General features: G+C 53.5%; 2 protein-coding genes and 1 pseudogene across 2 annotated transcripts; 2 read left to right on the top strand and 1 right to left on the bottom strand.

The window, feature by feature from the left end:
• Nucleotides 1-2: 2 nt before the first annotated feature.
• LOC115908825 lies at nucleotides 3-2,844 on the top strand (annotated as a pseudogene).
• A 4,381-nt stretch (nucleotides 2,845-7,225) lies between these two features.
• On the top strand, nucleotides 7,226-9,926 carry LOC115908525 (protocadherin gamma-B5-like). The gene is given in 4 exon segments (XM_030957175.1): nucleotides 7,226-8,032; nucleotides 8,035-8,932; nucleotides 8,935-9,114; nucleotides 9,117-9,926. Coding segments are annotated over 4 exon segments (2,493 nt in total). The 5' UTR covers nucleotides 7,226-7,372; the 3' UTR covers nucleotides 9,872-9,926.
• A 3,506-nt stretch (nucleotides 9,927-13,432) lies between these two features.
• Nucleotides 13,433-14,832, bottom strand: LOC115908824 (vegetative cell wall protein gp1-like). Its single transcript, XM_030957688.1, has 2 exons — nucleotides 14,667-14,832; nucleotides 13,433-14,607 (listed from the first exon to the last, which is right to left on the bottom strand). The coding sequence occupies exons 1-2, from the start codon at nucleotides 14,830-14,832 to the stop codon at nucleotides 13,433-13,435; spliced, it is 1,341 nt and encodes a 446-aa protein (XP_030813548.1).
• Between the last annotated feature and the right edge of the window lie 4,170 nt (nucleotides 14,833-19,002).

Genomic DNA, 19,002 nt, shown 5'->3' with positions numbered 1-19,002 from the left:
GCGCTACCGGCAGCCCCGCCCGGTCGCTCGCCCGCAAGATCGCCGGATTCTTGGCCCGGCTGGAGGACGGTCTGCGATCGTCCCCGTGGTTCGGAACGGTTCTGCAGCGAAGGGGAGGCACTGCCGGAGGCAGACCGGCCGGGAGTGGCGAGCCGGAGAAGGACAGAGAGGCAGATCGGCGGTGGGCGGTGAGGAGCGGCTCGCTGTGTTTGCGGAGCCGCGGCGGAGATGTGCGCGGCGGGGAGGCGCTGGGGCCGGCGGCAGCGAGCTCTGCTCTGGGCCGTGCTGCTGGCAGCGTGGGAGGCGGCGTGGGGGCAGCTGCGCTACTCGGTGCCCGAGGAGATGCCCAAGGGCTCCTTCGTGGGCGACGTGGCCAAGGACCTGGGGCTGCAGCTGACGGAAATCAACGACCGGGGGTCCGCGTTGTCTCCGAAGGTCGGACGCAGTATTTCGCTCTGCACGGGAAGACGGGACATTTAGTGACGACAGAGAGGATCGACAGAGAGCAGCTGTGTCGAGCGTGTCCAGCAATGTGTGCTGCGCTGTGAGCTGATAGTGGAGGGGGAAATGAAGTTTTATGGAATAGAAGTGGAGATTGTGGATATAAACGACAACCCACCCAGCTTTCAAGAGGCACAAACAGAGCTGAGAATGAGCGAGATGACAGCCCCGGGGTCCCGGTTTCCCCTGCCAGACGCTCATGATCCTGACTCGGGCCGGAATTCCCTGCAGAGCTACGAGCTGAGCGGTGACGAGCACTTCTCGCTGGCCGTGCAGGCGGGCCCCGGCGGCGATCAGCGTCCCGAGCTGGTGCTGGCGAAGGCGCTGGACCGGGAGGAGGCGGCGTTTCACGAGCTGCTGCTGAGGGCGAGCGACGGCGGCGATCCGGCACGGACGGGCACGGCTCGGATCCGCGTGACGGTGCTGGACGCGAACGACAACGCGCCCGTGTTCAGCCAGGCGGAGTACACGGTGCGTGTGCCCGAGGACGTGCCCGTGGGCTCTGTCCTGGTCACTGTCACTGCCACCGATGGGGATGAGGGACTGAATGGGCAAGTGAAATACTCGTTTAAAAAAAAAAAGACGTCATCGCAGATATTCCACCTGGACTCTGACACGGGAGCAATCACTCTGGGAGGAAGCCTGGACTTCGAGGAAGGCGATGTCTACGAGCTCGATCTGCAGGCATATGATGGTGGAGCTCTTTATGATACGGCAAAAGTTATGATCACTGTGACAGACATCAACGACAACGCACCCGAGATTTCCGTGAGGTCGGCACTAAGCGAGATCTCTGAAGATGCCCCCTCGGGAACTGTGGTAGCCCTTCTGTACGTGCAGGACCGGGACTCGGGGGCCAACGGTGAGGTGCACTGCTCGCTCGACAAGGACGTCCCGTTCCGGCTGCAGAGCTCTCACGGCAGCTACTACAGCGTGGTGACAGCGAGAGAGCTGGACCGGGAGCAGGTGTCGGAGTACAACGTGACGGTGCGGGCGGCCGACGGCGGGTCGCCGGCGCTGCAGAGCAGCGCGGTGCTGGCGCTGCGGGTGCTGGACGTGAACGACAACGCGCCGCTGTTCTTGGAGGAGCGCTACAGCGCGCGGCTGGCGGAGAACAACGCGGCGGGCGCGCTGGTGCTGACGGTGCGCGCCACGGACGCGGACTGGGGGCAGAACGCGCGCGTGCGCTACCGGCTGGCGGAGGGGCGGGTGCGGGGCGCGCCGCTGTCGTCGTACGTGTCGGTGCAGGCGGAGACGGGCGCGCTGTACGCGCTGCGCTCCTTGGACTACGAGCAGCTGCGCGAGCTGCAGCTGTGCGTGCTGGCCGAGGACGGCGGCGCGCCGGCGCTGAGCAGCAACGTGTCCGTGCGGCTGCTGATCGTGGACGAGAACGACAACGCGCCGCAGGTGCTGTACCCGCCGCCGGCCGCAGCGGCGGGCTCGGGCGCTGCGGCCTGGTCGGGCGTGGAGCTGGCGCCGCGGCGCTCGGAGGCCGGCGCGCTGGTGGCCAAGGTGGTGGCGGTGGACGCGGACGCGGGCCAGAACGCCTGGCTGTCCTACGAGCTGGCCAAGGCCACGGAGCCGGGGCTCTTCCGCGTCGGGCTGCACAGCGGCGAGGTGCGCACGGCGCGCTCGCCGCTGGCCCGCGACGCGGCGCGCCACAGCCTGCTGGTGCTGGTGCGGGACCACGGGCGGCCGGCGCTCTCGGCCACGGCCACGCTGAGCGTGCTGCTGGCCGACAGCGTGGCCGAGCTGCTGGCCGAGCTGGCCAGCGCGCCCGACGACCAGGCGGCGGCGCCGGGCCAGCCGGCCGCCAGCCTGACGCGCTGGCTCGTGCTGGCCGTGGCCGCCGTCTCGTGCCTCTTCCTGGCCTTCCTGCTGCTGCTGCTGGCGCTGCGCCTGCGCCGCTGCCACCGCCAGCACCTGCTGCCGCCCGACAGCGGCGCCTTGCGCGGCGTGCCCGTCTCGCACTTCGTGGGCATCGACGGCGTGCGCGCCTTCCTGCACTCCTACTCGCACGACGTGTCGCTCACGGCCGACTCGCGCAAGAGCCACCTGCGCTTCTCGGCCGCCAGCTGCTGCGACACCCTCCCGGCCCGGCCGCCGCCCGACGAGCCCGCGCCGCTGCTCGGGACAGAAGAACCTGCCAGCGGCCCACCTGCGGATCCCGCTGCTGTCCCGGTGAGTTCCCCTACCAATTTTTCTCCTCTTTTCTTTCTTCTATTGCTTCTCTACTCTTTTCCGGTGCTTTCTGTGTCCTTCAGAGTGATGTTTGCTGACAAGGAAGACAAAGTATTTTTTAGGGACGTGCTGATTGCATGGCTTCTTTGTACACCATGGTAGACGTGGGGTCAGGTCTTGGCTTTCCAGTTTTGAGGGATGCATGATAAGGGAGACTTCTCCTCTCTGGAGAGTGTTTTTTAAATGTTGTTTCTGTATCATATGATCCTCACTGCCTCAGTATCTCTTGACGGACAGGTAGTGTTGCTCCTCCTTCCTGCTTCTTCGCTGATATGTATTTGGCAGACAAATATTTCTTCCCTCTTAGTACAGAGCTGTAAAGATACGTGGTTGAAGGCTATAGGTTAACCTGGTGCATGTTGAAGGGAAACCTTCTGAATATCTGGTATTTTGATGGAAACTGCTTTCAAAGTACCAAGGTCGTGACACAACATGCAAGATTTTAGAGGCAGGAGATGCAAATATTGTGTTCTGTGTGTGAAAGACTTGAAGAGATAAGATAAGATATCATAAGACAAGTTTTGAATGTTGATCTGTAGTATAATGTAATGCAATTTTCTTCTTCCCAAATACGTGTGGCTTAATTGGTATTACTGAAGTTCTAATGAGAACAGGCTTGTTTACAGGTTATTGTAATATATTTATTGTATTGTAATGTATTTAATGTATAGCAAATATATTTAATTAATAGCGTTATATATTGTAACCTGAAATGTCACAATGGGAGTTTTGTTATAAGGAAATTTATTCCAATCCCCACTTTTAATACCTAGATTATGTATTTTCTCCAAAAGCTGTAATCCAGTTGAGCTTGATCCCTACATTTCTGCAAATTTTATCTTCTTGTCTTGTTCTTTGTACTGATCTTAAGATGGGCCTTTGTATCTGGTAGTATCTGATCACATCTCTTACAGTTGCCTGGCTGTCCCATACATGCCTTTTATTTTTACAACTCGACAGGGAAAGACATTCATAGATTGGTTTCCTTAAATTTTTAATGGGAGAAATTATCTAATTTCTCACTTGCACACGTTAAGAAGTTAAATATTAGCCATGGTAAGTTATCTCTGCAACTTTTCTTGCAGTGAAGTACCTCTGTGAGTTTCAGGAGACTCTTGCAGGTGCCGTGTGTGAGGAAGCACTGTTGGAGAGAAAGCAGGTGTGTTTTTAACTTCCATGGTCCATTGCTGGACTACATAAAATGAATATGCTCAGATTATAAATGACCAAGCTGTGGATTCACAAGTGTACTGTTCTGTAATGGTGTGCTCTCTGTAAGGGATAATTAAACTGTTGCCTTGTTTGTCATGAGCAGGTAAAGATGGGCTTGTGTGTGCCTGAAACTCTATCTGAAAATGTCTCTAGAGTCACTGATCTTACTTGTAACATACTCATGGTGAACAGTCAGGGAGAGATTGTTCCCAGGGAGAGACTGGCCCCTAAGCAAGCAAAGGGGGGTTCTGTGATCCACTAATCTGGATGTGCCAAGGCCTGTGCCACTTACACCAAGAGCCCTTTTCCTGTGTCCAGAAAAGGGTAGCAATTCTCCAATGAGTTTGTCTGCAAGCAATGCCCAGGGAAGTGCATGCTTTAGGGCTTCTGTGTCTAAGAAATGCTGTGGGAAATGTCATTTCCCCAGCTATAAGTCCTTGTTACAGTTATGATGTGGCGTTTTGCTGTGTTTGTACTAAGCTTTTCCAAGCTTTGAGCAAACCTTCAGATGATATGAAAGGCTCTTGTGTGTTGATGTTACTGCTGATGTTTTGTTGGTGTTGAAATTGGTAGGATTGTAGGGATGGGAGAGTCTAATTTACCAGCAGTCTGGGTTTGGGGCTTTTTATTTGAAGCACCAGAAGTGCTTTATTTGAAGTGCCAGAAAGTCACTCATTTCATCCTCTGTCGTGTCTGATACAGCTCTTCCCTGTGAGTGGTAGCTCTTGGATGTGGACATAAACTTCACATGAATGGTTCCAAAGTGGCATATATTCAAAAGTGTCCATGTTCTTAGGAAGAATGAAGCCATCTTTGAGTTGATCTTGATCTGAGTTTTTAACTGAGCTGCATATTGCTTATGACTGTTAAGACATTTTACATTTCTTCAAATATCAGTGATGAGCAGAGTCCATATGTGTGGACCTGTGTTGTGATCCCTGTTCTCCATAACAAGAGAGAAGTTGTGTGGAAAACTTCTTCCAGTGGTGTCTGTCTGCAAAGGGGGTCCCTGTTGGGTGATGTCTGAGCATTCTGCCTGCACAGAGAGAGGGCTGGTGGAAGAGTTGCTCTAATATCTAAATGGTTGGTATAAATATTCAGTTTTCCCTAGCTATTATATAGATCACATAGTTATGGTTCTCTGCATTTTTCTTTGCTTTTCCTCCAAAGGAATTACTTGGAGTGCCTTACCTCTAGATATTAGATATGTGTCTTGTGTACTTGTTAAATCTGACACAAGGTAGGCCTTGAGAGGTAGGCCTTGAGAGGTAGGCCTTCAGACTGAGGCCTTCAGACTGAGGCCTTCAGACTGAGGCCTTCAGACTGAGGCCTTCAAATCTGTGGGGCATGAGCAGGCCACAAAGTAGAAAAGCTGATGAGAGCTCTTGAGAGTTTAATGAAATGAAGTCCCACTGGCAGTCCAGAACAAGATTTCAAGGTCTCACTTCCAACCTGAGACTTCAGTGCGTTCCAGGGGCTCTCGGATATGAATTTCCTTGCCCACAGAGTGTCCTGAGATTTCCTCCTGGTGAGTTTCTCTGAAAGCACTCCTAATTCATCCCTGCATTGCTTGTGTGGTTTTCTTTTCATGACATGTTATTACAGCTGATGTGGAATGAGGACATGTGAGGGGAGTACATCTGTGTTCTAATTTTGTCATATGTTAAGAGATGTAAAAATGACCTTAGGAGCAGTCACATCTTCGTGGATCTGTGCATGTGATAAAAGACGGGAAGTGCATAGCTTGACAGAGAGTTCATGAAAGTGGTAATTACATTTTCCACCTTGGATCTCAAGTCAGGCTCTGTTTTCTGGAAGGCCATGGTTCATGTTTCCTTCCCACTTGTGAGTGCTGCTTTGCAGGAAATAGTAACTTCCCTTGAGAACCAAATGAAGACAGAATGTTGTGTGTGAGGAAAATGAAAAAATTGCTTCACTCAAGTGGGTAGCTGTAAAATGCTGCTGGCCAATTCCACTTACCTTGGGATTCTTCTTGTGTCTCTGAGGTCTACACAGCTACGTGCTGCTCTCTGTGGTTTCCTGCACTGCACAGGCCCTGATGTGTCACAGTAGCCAGTGATTGGCCCCATGTATGGCAGTGGGAGGCTTTTAGTTTACCTTTTTGATTTAATAATTGCCAAGGATTTCTGTTGTTCTGCTGCTTAGTAAAGTCATTTAGTCCAGTCAGAAAGAAATCATAGCCATTTAATATTGCTGCAGCTAGCCTAGCTTGCACCTTGAGGCCTCAGTGAGTTTCCACATGCTCTGCTCTCGGAAATAATTTTTAGGGCTGTGTTGTAGTAAAGCACCAGAAAATCACAGCACTGAAATATCTCCCTCTCTGATGAGGTCAGATGGAGGTCTGGTGTTCGTAATGGATCTTCAGAATTCATTGAAAACCATTGAGCTGATTTTGCAGTCCTAAAACGGATTGTGGAGATGTTGAGACTTTTGCTGAGAGGTTAGGAAAATCAAAACAATGGAAATATTAAATGAACTATTGTAGCAGGCCTAATTTTTGAGTTTCCACCAAAAAGCACAGAAGGTTTTCGGGATAGAGTGAGTGGCAGTGTGAGGATGGACACAGGGCAGAGTCTGCACTGCTTTGCACTTTCTTATTCTCTGTCAGGTATGTAGGTACACTGGCATTTATCTGAGAGCAGATCCATTGCTTCATATTAGTCTACAGGTGTTAATCACTGGATAAGTGTCCTTTTGTTTCAAGCCGGTTTTTCACAGGTGATGGGTAAACAATATCTCGGGGACCACTGGAACAATTGAATTGTACATCTCAGCAATCTTCTTTTCAGATGTTGGTTTCAATTCTTTGACTGTGCATGAGAGAACCAATTTGTGCTTTGGGAACACATATTTGGTTTCTGATTTTCGTGCCATCTCAAACCAGAGAGTGCAGAAAATCTTTGATAAGGTGTAATATTTGTTTCCGTGTTTATTGAGCTACAAATAATTAGATCCTTATTACACGGATATTGCTGCTGCAATCATAAGGGTTCCTACTTGTCGTTAAACAAGAGCTCCTGCTCTGGCTGTTTGCAGTCGGGCAGAGCCCCCGGGGCCGGTGCAGCCGCTGAGCCCCGCCCAAAGCCCGGCCCCCTTGAGCGCGGCCATGCGGCGGCTGCAGTGTCGCGGCGGCGCCTCCGGGTGTCGCTGTTGGCCGCCGCCGAGCGGCGCTGGAGCCGCCGCCGCCGCCGCCGCAGCGTCCTGCCCCCGCAGGCTGCTCGCTCGCCCGGCGCCGGCCACAGCGGCAGCGGCACCGCCAGCAGCAGCAGCGGCGGCGAGAGGCGGCGCGGCGACCTGGGTGTCTTTCAGCGGTGTCTGTTTTGGGCGGCGAGAGCGGCTGAAAGGGAGGGAGAGCAGCGGCAGGAGGCAGGAGCGCGGCGAGCGCAGCGGGCAGAGAATGGCGGTGAGGCGGCGGCAGAGGCGCGGGCCGGGCGGCGGGCGAGCGCTGCTGGCCGCGCTGCTGCTGTGCGTGTGGTGCCGGGCGGCGGCCGAGCGGCTCCGCTACGCCATCCCCGAGGAGCTGGCCAGAGGCTCGCTCGTGGGGCCGCTGGCGCGGGACCTGGGGCTCAGCGCGGACCAGCTGCCGGCGCGCAAGCTGCGGCTGAGCGAGGAGAAGCAATACTTCACGGTGAATGAGGAGAACGGGAACCTGTACGTGAACGAGAGGCTGGACCGGGAGGAGATGTGCGGCGACTCGGCGACCTGCTCCGTCAGCTTCGAGGCGCTGGTGCACAACCCGCTGAACATTTTCCGCGTCGAGGTGGCGATCGAGGACGTTAATGACAATTCCCCGGTCTTCAGCAAGGCTGCTCTGGAACTGGAAATCACGGAATTGACGGTTCCCGGGACTCGTTTTCCACTAGAGATGGCCCGAGACGCGGACGTAGGAAGTAACTCCCAGCTGACTTACCAGCTCGCCAGCAACCCCTCCTTCTCTCTCATCTTGGATGAAAACCCGGGTGGAAAGAAGCAGCCCGCATTAGTGCTGGAGAAAGCATTGGACAGGGAGAAGCAGAGCTCATTTGAGCTGGTGCTGATGGCGGTAGATGGCGGGGATGTCCCGCGAGGTCCGGGACTGTAGAGGTTCGCATAAACGTGACGGATGCAAATGATAACCAGCCCGTGTTCAGTCAAAGACTATACGAGGCACGAGCAGCGGAGAATCTGCCGGCGTGGTCGCTGGTGTTGCAGGTGGTGGCCACGGATGCGGACGCAGGCTCCAATGGGCGAGTCTTCTACTCCTTCGGCAACGTCCCGGATGCAATTCGCAGATTGTTCGCTGTCGACATTGATAGCGGTGAGGTCAGGTTGGTGGGTCCCCTGGATTTCGAAGAGAAGAATAAATACATCTTCGGCTTGGAGGCGAAGGACGGCGGCGGGCTCGCTGATCACTGCGAAGTGCATATAGACATCACCGACGAGAATGACAACCCACCTGAGATCTCGATTCTGTCACTGTCGAGTCCCGTGCCCGAGGACGCGCCAGAGGGAACAGTGGTGGCCCTGCTGAAAGTGCGGGACAGAGACTCGGGAGAGAACGGTCAGGTGTCGTGCGAGCTGTCGGGAGAGGCGCCGCTGTCCATCGTGGCGTCGCCGGGCGGCTCGTACAAGGTGGTGACATCGGGCGCGCTGGACCGCGAGCAGGCGTCCGAGCAGCGCGTGACGGTGGTGGCCCGGGACCGGGGCAGGCCGGCGCTGTGGAGCAGCAGGGAGCTGGTGCTGGAGGTGTCGGACGTGAACGACAACGCGCCGGTGTTCGAGGAGGCGGCGTACAGCGCGTACGTGGCGGAGAACAACGCGGCGGGCGCGCTGGTGCTGCGCGTGCAGGCGCGGGACGCGGACGCGGGCGCCAACGGGCGCGTGAGCTACTGGCTGGCGGGCGGCAGCGCGGGCGCGGCGGGCGCGGCGCCGCTGGTGTCGGTGGAGGCGCGGAGCGGCGCGCTGTACGCGCAGCGCTCCTGGACTACGAGCAGTGCCGCGAGTTCACGGTGGCCGTGCGGGCGCAGGACGGCGGCTCGCCGGCGCGCAGCTCCACGGCCACGGTGCGCGTCTTCGTGCTGGACCGCAACGACAACGCGCCCAGGGTGCTCTGGCCCGCCGCGGCGGCGGCAGGGCGCGGGAGAGGCTGCGGGAGGGGGCGGCGCCGCCTTTCGAGGTGGTGCCGCGCTCGGCCGAGGCCGGCTACCTGGTGGCCAAGGTGGTGGCGGTGGACGCGGACGCGGGGCGCAACGCGTGGCTGTCCTACGAGCTGGTGCAGGCGTCGGAGCCGGCGCTGTTCCGCGTGGGGCTGCACAGCGGCGAGGTGCGCACGGCGCGCGCCGTGGCCGAGCGGGACGCGGCCAAGCAGCGCCTGGTGGCCCTGGTGAAGGACCACGGGCAGCCGGCGCTCTCGGCCACGGCCACGCTGCACGTGCTGCTGGCCGACAGCTTGCGGGAGGCGCTGCCGGAGCTGAGCGAGCGCCCGGCGGCCGCCGAGGCGGCGGCGGCCGAGCTGCAGTTCTACCTGGTGCTGGCGCTGGCGCTGCTCTCGGCGCTCTTGGTGCTGAGCGTGGCGCTGGCCGTGCTGGCGCGGCTGCGCCGGGCCGGCCCGCCCGCCGTGCTGCGCTGCCTGGGCGCGCAGCGCTTCTCGCTGCCCGGCGCCGCCTTCCCGGCCGACTTCTGCGAGGGCACCTTGCCCTACTCCTACAACCTGTGCGTGCCGCCGCCGGCCCGCGCCCTGCCCGAGGCCGCTTGGCCGCCGCCGCCGCCGGTGCCCATCCTGTCGGCGGAGGAGCTTCTGGGCGGCGATTCCTGCGACAAGCCGACCATGAACAGCAGCGCTGTCGAGGGAGAGGTACCTGCCAACCCCGACCTACCGCAGGTCTGTAAAACCGTAAACGCCTGCTGTTCTTCTTGAGCCTTTCTTAACAGGCTTTCTCGTTTTCTCCAGATTGATACTCTTGTCGAGACCTGGGCTTTATCTGTTGGTCAATACTATTTCGGTATTTATTCCAAAAGGGGACATACCTCTGGATCTGCTGATTGAGTAATTAGTTATATGTTATTCTAACCCTCTTCTGTTTGCTCTGCCATGTTTTGGGAGACGGCTGCTTCACATATGGTAGGTCTAGTGAGGCTGACAAGATTTTTCCCCCAATATTATTTGTCCGATGCAAACCCGGGATTTAATCCTGTTTCCAAAATTGCCGTGCAGTGTCCCATGTTTTGAGGGAATGCTGCTGCAGAAAAGGCAGCATTGATAGAATAGATATATAATATTCACTCATGATTTTTCAAAGGTTTTTCTTAACAGTTATTGTCAGGTCAATGGAGAACACGGATTCTTGCTCTGCAGAAAGAGATCTGCTGATACCTCATAACAGGATTTTGAAAAGCGAATTCACACTTGGGATTTGTGGCATGGAGTGGGCCTGTGTTTGCTTGGGTTTTTTTTGCTTTGTTTTTTTCCCCTGAGATGTGAACGTTTTCAACATGAAAGGAGAAATTACAGGTTGTTCCTCGCCGCTGGAAGAGTGTCGAGTGTATTTGGGGATAAGTGTTCTTCAGGAATGGTAGGCGGCGTTGGTTACTTATTCTAGTCATTCAGTCATTATTTTTCTCGGCAGTTCTCTCTCTCTCTCTTTTTTTTTACCACCTTCTTTTTGGTGAAGGCCTAGATTAGGGCCTCAAAATCGAAGCAAACGAAACCCAAACCATACCCCACATCCAGTTTTATTCCAGAGCCTCTGTTTCATCCAATCCCTTTCTCTCTAAGAGGTGTTTCGACCTGGTAGATCGTGGAATACTAAACCGAGTAATCAAGTCTCTCAGCCGTGTTGTACAGTGTTTTTTTATCCGCCTGTTTACCAGGACAGGCCTCTACACATGCCAAAAATGACAAGCAAGTATGCAAAATGACAGAAACTGAGCACTCGAATAGAGTATTTTTGCACCTTTATTTAATTTAAAAGTTGTCCAGCCAAAATGAAGATTGAGTAATTAGGCGAACACTTTCATAGAAACATCAAGCATTTGCACGGTGATTTCTGGCAAAAGGAAAGATTTTTCTAGGTCGTTAAAACTATCGAATTAATTGTTTAAATTTAAATGTGTATAAACTATTCAAACCCCAAATTTATGGGGCTTCTTAAGAAAGGGGAAATCACACATTAAAGACAATTGTTATCTGTCTGCAGTCACCATCGATTTTGCCGCAGAGTAGGGACAGTAACCAAGGCAGATTTACCTATGGTTCTTACCATTCACCCGCAGTTTGCGGAGAGACAAGCAGATGGTTCGCGCCAGGTTCACTGCAGGTGGTTCCTGCCTCAGGGTCAGTTGCAGTACAGTCACTGCGGAGTGGTCAAATGACTTTACAGCCGGAAACAGCGGGAGGGGGGAGAATGATTTTCGAGCACTAGGGGAGATTTCTCTTGCACGGTGGCAAACGGAAATTCTTCTACTGAGCAAAGGCAGAGCACCGGGCGGGTGGCAGAGCAACCCGCCTCCTCTGCAGCTCTACTGATATCGGGGTGTTACGGCTGTCAATTTCAGTGGATCTACCTCCACTTCTTTCGCCTTTAAATATCTTATCTAAGTCGCTCTGAATGGAGTAGATAATATAACTTAGACCGTGTTCCGTTTTGACTGAAAATCCGGTAAAAACCCCATTAACTTGGGTTAATGAGCTCTTCTCCGAGGGCGGAGGTGTGTGTCTGATTATCCCGTGATATGTCTCAGAGCAGCTATATTTTGCTGCCCCTGCGCCAGTAATTCAAGAACAAAGCCTAATTTTAGGTTTTATTTTCCTAATAGGATTAGCCTTAGTATATTCTAAACGTTACAAAAAATATTACACAACGTATTTTGATATTAGCAAATTATTTTCTCAGTGAGGGAGAAATACTGATACCAAAGGCGGACTCTGTCTTCCTGTCAGTTGGAATCACCTGGAGGATCAAATTCGAGATCGTACGGAGGAAATCTGAAGAACGAAATTGCCGCGGGACGGGACCTGATGTCTCGGTGGCGACTGTCCCCTCCCCGCGAGCTGCCCGTGGGCCAGGAAGGAGCGCAGCGCTCGGTGCCTGCAGTGCCGGTAGGAGGCTGCGGGCGCCGCTGTTGACCGAGAGGAGCGAGAGGAAGCTCGGAGCGCTACCGGCAGCCCCGCCCGCTGCGGACCCGCTCGGTCGCTCCCACTCTCTGTCTCGGCGGCGGACGGCTTGCGAACGTCCCCGCGGTGGGGAACCGTGCTGCGGAGAGACAGAGTGGCCGGCGGCAGTGGCTCTGAGAGGCAAGCCGGAGAGAGTTGGGGAATTGGGCAGGATCGACAATACCGCGACCGAGATGTGCGCGGCGGGGAGGCGCTGGGGCCGGCGGCAGCGAGCTCTGCTCTGGGCCGTGCTGCTGGCTGCGTGGGAGGCGGCGTGGGGGCAGCTGCGCTACTCGGTGCCCGAGGAGATGCCCAAGGGCTCCTTCGTGGGCGACGTGGCCAAGGACCTGGGGCTGCAACTCCTGGAGCTCAGCGATCGCGGAGCGCGCATCCTGAACAAAGGTAGGACGCAGTATTTCGCTCTGCACGGGAAGACGGGACATTTAGTGACAGCGGAGAGGATCGACAGAGAGCAGCTGTGCCGGCTGGTGGAGAAATGCGTGCTGCGCTGCGAACTCATAGTGGAGGGTGAGATGCAGGTTTACGGAATCGAAGTGGAAATCACGGACATTAACGACAACGCGCCGAGCTTTCAACAAGCAGAAAAAGACCTGAGACTTAGCGAGATGACAGCCGTCGGGGCGCGGTATCCCCTGGCCCAGGCTCATGACCCTGATACGGGCCGGAATTCCATGCAGAGCTACGAGCTGAGCGGCGACGAGCACTTCTCGCTGGCCGTGCAGGCGGGCCCCGGCGGCGATCAGCGTCCCGAGCTGGTGCTGGCGAAGGCGCTGGACCGGGAGGAGGCGGCGTTTCACGAGCTGCTGCTGAGGGCGAGCGACGGCGGCGATCCGGCACGGACGGGCACGGCTCGGATCCGCGTGACCGTGGTGGACGCGAACGACAACGCGCCCGTGTTCAGCCAGGCGGAGTACACGGTGCGTGTGCCCGAGGACGTGCCCGTGGGCTCTGTCCTCGTCACTGTCACTGCCACTGACGCAGATGAGGGTCTGAACGGGCAGGTGAAATACAGCTTCCATAAAATTTCAGACAGAGCTTCAGAACTTTTTTATCTCAACAGTGAGACAGGAGAAATAACTGTTAAGGACGACTTGGATTTCGAGGAAATCTCTTCTCACGAACTTGAGGTTCAGGCACAAGACGGGGGAGACCTTTTTGACACGGCAACAGTCGTGATCACTGTGACAGACGTCAACGACAATGCCCCCGAAATCACAGTATCCTCGGCCGTGAGTACAATCTCTGAGGATGCTCAGCCGGGGACAGTTGTGGCCCTACTGCACGTGCAGGATAGCGACTCGGGGGTCAACAGTGATGTGCGCTGCTCGCTCGACGGGGATGTCCCGTTCCGGCTGGAGAAGTCCTATGAAGACTACTACCGTGTGGTGACAGCGAGAGAGCTGGACCGGGAGCAGGTGTCGGAGTACAACGTGACGGTGCGGGCGGCCGACGGCGGGTCGCCGGCGCTGCAGAGCAGCGCGGTGCTGGCGCTGCGGGTGCTGGACGTGAACGACAACGCGCCGCTGTTCTTGGAGGAGCGCTACAGCGCGCGGCTGGCGGAGAACAACGCGGCGGGCGCGCTGGTGCTGACGGTGCGCGCCACGGACGCGGACTGGGGGCAGAACGCGCGCGTGCGCTACCGGCTGGCGGAGGGGCGGGTGCGGGGCGCGCCGCTGTCGTCGTACGTGTCGGTGCAGGCGGAGACGGGCGCGCTGTACGCGCTGCGCTCCTTGGACTACGAGCAGCTGCGCGAGCTGCAGCTGTGCGTGCTGGCCGAGGACGGCGGCGCGCCGGCGCTGAGCAGCAACGTGTCCGTGCGGCTGCTGATCGTGGACGAGAACGACAACGCGCCGCAGGTGCTGTACCCGCCGCCGGCCGCAGCGGCGGGCTCGGGCGCTGCGGCCTGGTCGGGCGTGGAGCTGGCGCCGCGGCGCTCGGAGGCCGGCGCGCTGGTGGCCAAGGTGGTGGCGGTGGACGCGGACGCGGGCCAGAACGCCTGGCTGTCCTACGAGCTGGCCAAGGCCACGGAGCCGGGGCTCTTCCGCGTCGGGCTGCACAGCGGCGAGGTGCGCACGGCGCGCTCGCCGCTGGCCCGCGACGCGGCGCGCCACAGCCTGCTGGTGCTGGTGCGGGACCACGGGCGGCCGGCGCTCTCGGCCACGGCCACGCTGAGCGTGCTGCTGGCCGACAGCGTGGCCGAGCTGCTGGCCGAGCTGGCCAGCGCGCCCGACGACCAGGCGGCGGCAGCGCCGGGCCAGCCGGCCGCCAGCCTGACGCGCTGGCTCGTGCTGGCCGTGGCCGCCGTCTCGTGCCTCTTCCTGGCCTTCCTGCTGCTGCTGCTGGCGCTGCGCCTGCGCCGCTGCCACCGCCAGCACCTGCTGCCGCCCGACAGCGGCGCCTTGCGCGGCGTGCCCGTCTCGCACTTCGTGGGCATCGACGGCGTGCGCGCCTTCCTGCACTCCTACTCGCACGACGTGTCGCTCACGGCCGACTCGCGCAAGAGCCACCTGCGCTTCTCGGCCGCCAGCTGCTGCGACACCCTCCCGGCCCGGCCGCCGCCCGATGAGCCCGCGCCGCTGCTCGGGGACGACGACCCCACAGGCGCCCTCCCCGCGGATTCCGTCTCTGTCCCGGTGAGTTCCTCCGTTCAGGCTTCCTCCCTGACAAATCCTCCTTCTGCCCCTCTTTGGTTCTGTGTCGTGCATAGGGAATTTCACCGACTTAGGCAGGAGATGCCCATACAATCCGTGTTCGTGCCGGTGGTGGATGTGCCTGGAGAAATAATACTGCTTCTGACTGGAGCTATATTAGGCCCTGGATTAATTAACTAAATATATAATCGCGTCAATTATATTGTGCATTCTATCTGCTTATCCAGTATGTCCTGGAAACTGGCTCCTCTTTCATCTTTTGACACTTGGTAATTCTTACAAGCATAGATTGCAGAATTGCTTGCATATTACAAATTGCCTGAAAACCCTTTGAGTTTTTCGTGGCCTATAGATGTGAGTCTTTGGGGGTTTTCCCTGGGGGTCTCTTGCAATATGCAAAAGAAGTGTTTGCTGCTGTTCATCATCAGTGCTCACAACTTTATCCAGTCTTATATCCCATACAGCTCTTCCTGTGAAAGGTATTTATTGGACATAGGTGTAAAGACTGTATTAATGGCTGCAGATTGAGTTATCTTCCAAAATACCCATGTGCTAAAGGAAGAATGGTGGTGTCCTGGTGTTGATTCTGATTATTGAGGCTTATATTTTGATTATTGAGCTCTTTATCTGAGCTACATATTGCTTATACTGCTTAGAACATTTCATGTTGCTTGAAGTGAGTGTGTTTAGCAGACAAGGTCTTACGCATGGATCTATTTTGGACCCTTGTTCTCCATGAGGAGATATTGTGTGGAAAATATCTTTCAGTGGTATCTGTTTCCAAAGTAGATTGCCTTGATTCATGGTTTCAGCCTGCTGAGGTATTTTGTCTGCAGAGTCAGAGCAGCTGGAAAATTTTGCTGTTTAGTTTAAAATGTTGGTGTAAGTGTTTATTTCACACAAGCTGCTATTTGATTTCCTTTGTTGTGCTTCTGCGCCTTTTCATTTCTTATTCTCCAACGAGATTACTTGGAGATCTGTGCCTCTAGATGCTACATACTCTTCTTTTGTACCTACTACAAAAGAACTGCTACTACTATTTGACATAGCCATAAATGTCAAGGTGACTCCTGCATTGTTGGGGCTTTCTCATTGCTTCCTTGGTTACTGTGTTCTAAAACTGGTTATTTGTTTGGCCAGTAGTCCTAAAAATAGGTATCTATTCAAATTATAAGGCTGGCTGAGCAGTTTCCATCCATACCTTGATGCTGTTCAGTTGCTAAGACAAAGACATTGATGCACAGGTGCATCAGTGTGGTGTTGGCTGAATAACGGTTTGATATCATTTCTGGTCCCAGTGTGTAGGAATACAGATAGAAAGCCGAGCTGGGAGCACTGTCCAGCTCATGACAGAAGTGGATATGTTAGCATTAGTAGGCCACAAGCCTTGGCAACAGAAAACAGAACTTTGAAGAAGGAGTGCAGAAGTGAGCAGTGTGCTTGGTATGATGTGCTTGGTAAGCAGAACTCATATGAGATAACCCATACCTGCACTAGTTAGTACGAGGCTTTGGATTAAGCAATGTTACCTAGTTACATGTTACAGTTGTGGTATTTTTAGTAACTGCTGAAAAGGTATATAAGCTCAGCTTTACGAATCAATAAATGGCTTCATGTGTGCAAACCACGGAGTCTGCATCTCTTTCATCAGTCGCCATTACCAAAGCCTCTACCATTTTTTTCTATGATTGCAGTTTCCCTGTACTGAAAAGCAATGGTAATCTTCTTATAATATAGCTTTTGTACAATAAATCTGCATTTAGAAGGATGATGCATGTGTAGATGTTGCAAATGAGCAATTTAGATTTCTTAAAGAGTCAGTATCAGAGGTGTTATTAAAACTGTTTTCAGTATGACTTCATAGAAGTACATCTTAACAAAGGTTGATGGTAAGGTTCACTCTACTACTTGGTCTATGGACAAAATATGTGAGGTATTTGTTAGGGAGTAGCAAGCCTTGACAGTTGTCCCTGCTCAAGGGGAAAGTCACCTGACCTTGCAGGCCAGATGTACTTCAGGGAGAGATCAAATTGAATTCATCCAAAGGTCTGTTGTTGGCAAAATGATCTCTGCCTTGAGGAGCAAGCTTATATCTCTCTGGAATATTGTGATGGAGAGCTTCTTCATAGTTGTAATTATACTTTCTTTCAGGCCTTTCTGTCCTGGAATGTTGTGTTCCTTTTTTTCCCTTTTCTGGACCATAATGCATTAGAAGCTGTAAGTGTTCTTTTGCCATAAATACCTCAAAGAACTAAGACAAACTTTCATATGCTAGGAACAAAGTAACAGAAGGTAAAATAGAATCTATTGCACACTCTGAGAGGATTTATTTTGAGAATGAGACCTATAATAAAACTTTTAAACTTATGGCTGCTTATTTGTGTAAGATGAGCAGCAGACCGCATAGTAGAAACATCAATGAGAGATGATGACAGCTTAAAAAAATGCAACCATATATAGTGTGGTCCAGAGTGGGACTTCAGACTTTCATCTTGGGACCTACAGTGAGTTCCAAGAAACATTTCTTTACATTGATCATCTGGTTTTGCCTTTGGGATTTTATTCAGTTCCAGCCTCAACCCCCCCCCCACCCCTTGCTGATCTTCTGTGTATGTAGGTTTCATTTAAGTAGTGATATATCTTCATTTAGGAATGTATTTTCTGGTCATGTAAATGCTGGTGTGGAGAGCAGGAGAGGGGGGTACATTTCTGTTCAGTATTGCTATGGGTTAATAGACCTACATATCACCTTAGAAAAAGTTGCATCTTTGTGCAACTGTGCATGTGATAAGAGGGGAGAAGAGATTGCCTCTAAGCAAACAGTCAGATGATCCATTCTCTTTTGGATGACTGCATGTCATTCTTCTGAGAATACCACTAAGCACACAAATGTACCTTCTTTCTTGGTATGATCATGATGCAATATCATTTCATGAGTTATTTCTGCCTGTTATGTGCCTCAGAAGCAGATCTGCAAGTTCTGTAGAGTTGGAGATGTAGAAATATTGATGTATGGGTAGAACAGGTTATGATTCCAGTGTGAAAATTCTTTTTTCCATTTATACATCTCTGTGACATTTTGATGGAGATTTTCATGAAAGCAGTAACGGCATTTTCCCACCATGGATCTTCCTTCAGGTTTTGTTTCCTGGAAAGTTATGGTTCATGTTTTCCATCTGCAGACTGTTCTTTTGCATCTGTAGCTTGTGTTGTTTTGCATGAAATACCAACCTGCCTTGCAAACCAAAGCAAGACAGAATATTTCGTGTGAGTAAAATTTTACAGAAGCTAAAACTGAGGTTCCCATGGTTCTGTTCACATAAAGGCCTTTGATACTGCATTTAGACTTGTGGCTTCATCTTTCTAGGAAGTTAACAGGTCACCAAGTAGAAAATTTAGCAAGAACTGGTAAATTTTCAGGTATGGACCCCCATACAATGTAATCCAAAGTAAGACCTAGGGGCCTTGATTGCAGGCCTCCGTTCAGACCTCACTGATTTTTGGGTGTTCTGGGAGTTCATGGTTTTAGGCAGAGATGTGTAAAACCAGCTGTACTTTAGAGGAGTCCAGTATTTACCTTGTAGGGGCCAGTAACAGCTTTTGGTTTTGTTTCTTAATAACCAGAAATGAGTGAGAGATTTGAGGTTCTTGCTTTGCAAGAAGGACCTTGGGGCCAGCACTTGCACACAGCCCTACCTGCAGCTTACTCCAAGTGGGTAATAAGCATTAAAAAAGATCAAGGAGCTTTATTACATAGCAGCACCTCTGATCTCCCTCTGGCAAGCTCTGGAACATTGTCCAGACTGTAGAGTGCTGCTGGTGAACCCCACCTGCCTAGGGATTGTTCTTATGTCTCTCAGGACTACCTGACTATGTGTCCCACTGTGATTTCCCACACAGTACAGGCCTGGAAGTGGCACAAGAGAGAATAACCAGTTCCATGTGGGAGAGTGGGAAGTGTTTTACTTAGAAGCAGTTTTCTTGTTCTGAATAAAAGCATTGCCTAAAATTTACTAAAATCATTAGATGCTGTCAAGAGAGACCTAGTAGCCCTTTCAAATGAGTGCATCTTACCTAGCTTAAATCTTGAGATTTCAGTGACCTTTCATCATGTGTGGGGGTGATCATTTTAAGGCAGAATTGTGGCAAAACTCTGAAGACCAGAGGAATGATATAACTTCCTCAGCAAGGTCAGAGAGAGATTTGGGGTTTTGATATTAATAA

Source organism: Camarhynchus parvulus, chromosome 13 (assembly GCF_901933205.1).
Source record: "Camarhynchus parvulus chromosome 13, STF_HiC, whole genome shotgun sequence".
Taxonomy (NCBI): domain Eukaryota; kingdom Metazoa; phylum Chordata; class Aves; order Passeriformes; family Thraupidae; genus Camarhynchus; species Camarhynchus parvulus.
The sequence above is the reverse complement of the archived record's forward strand: the minus strand, read 5'-3'. Positions and strand labels throughout refer to the sequence as shown.

Coding starts and splice junctions, on each gene's coding strand:
- LOC115908824 (XM_030957688.1), bottom strand. CDS start 14,832: ATGCACGACACAGAACCAAAGAGGGGCAGAAGGAGGATTTGTCAGGGA. Junction 14,608..14,666: donor GCGGCGGCCGGGCCGGGAGG/GTGTCGCAGCAG, acceptor GTCGGCCGTGAG/CGACACGTCGTGCGAGTAGG.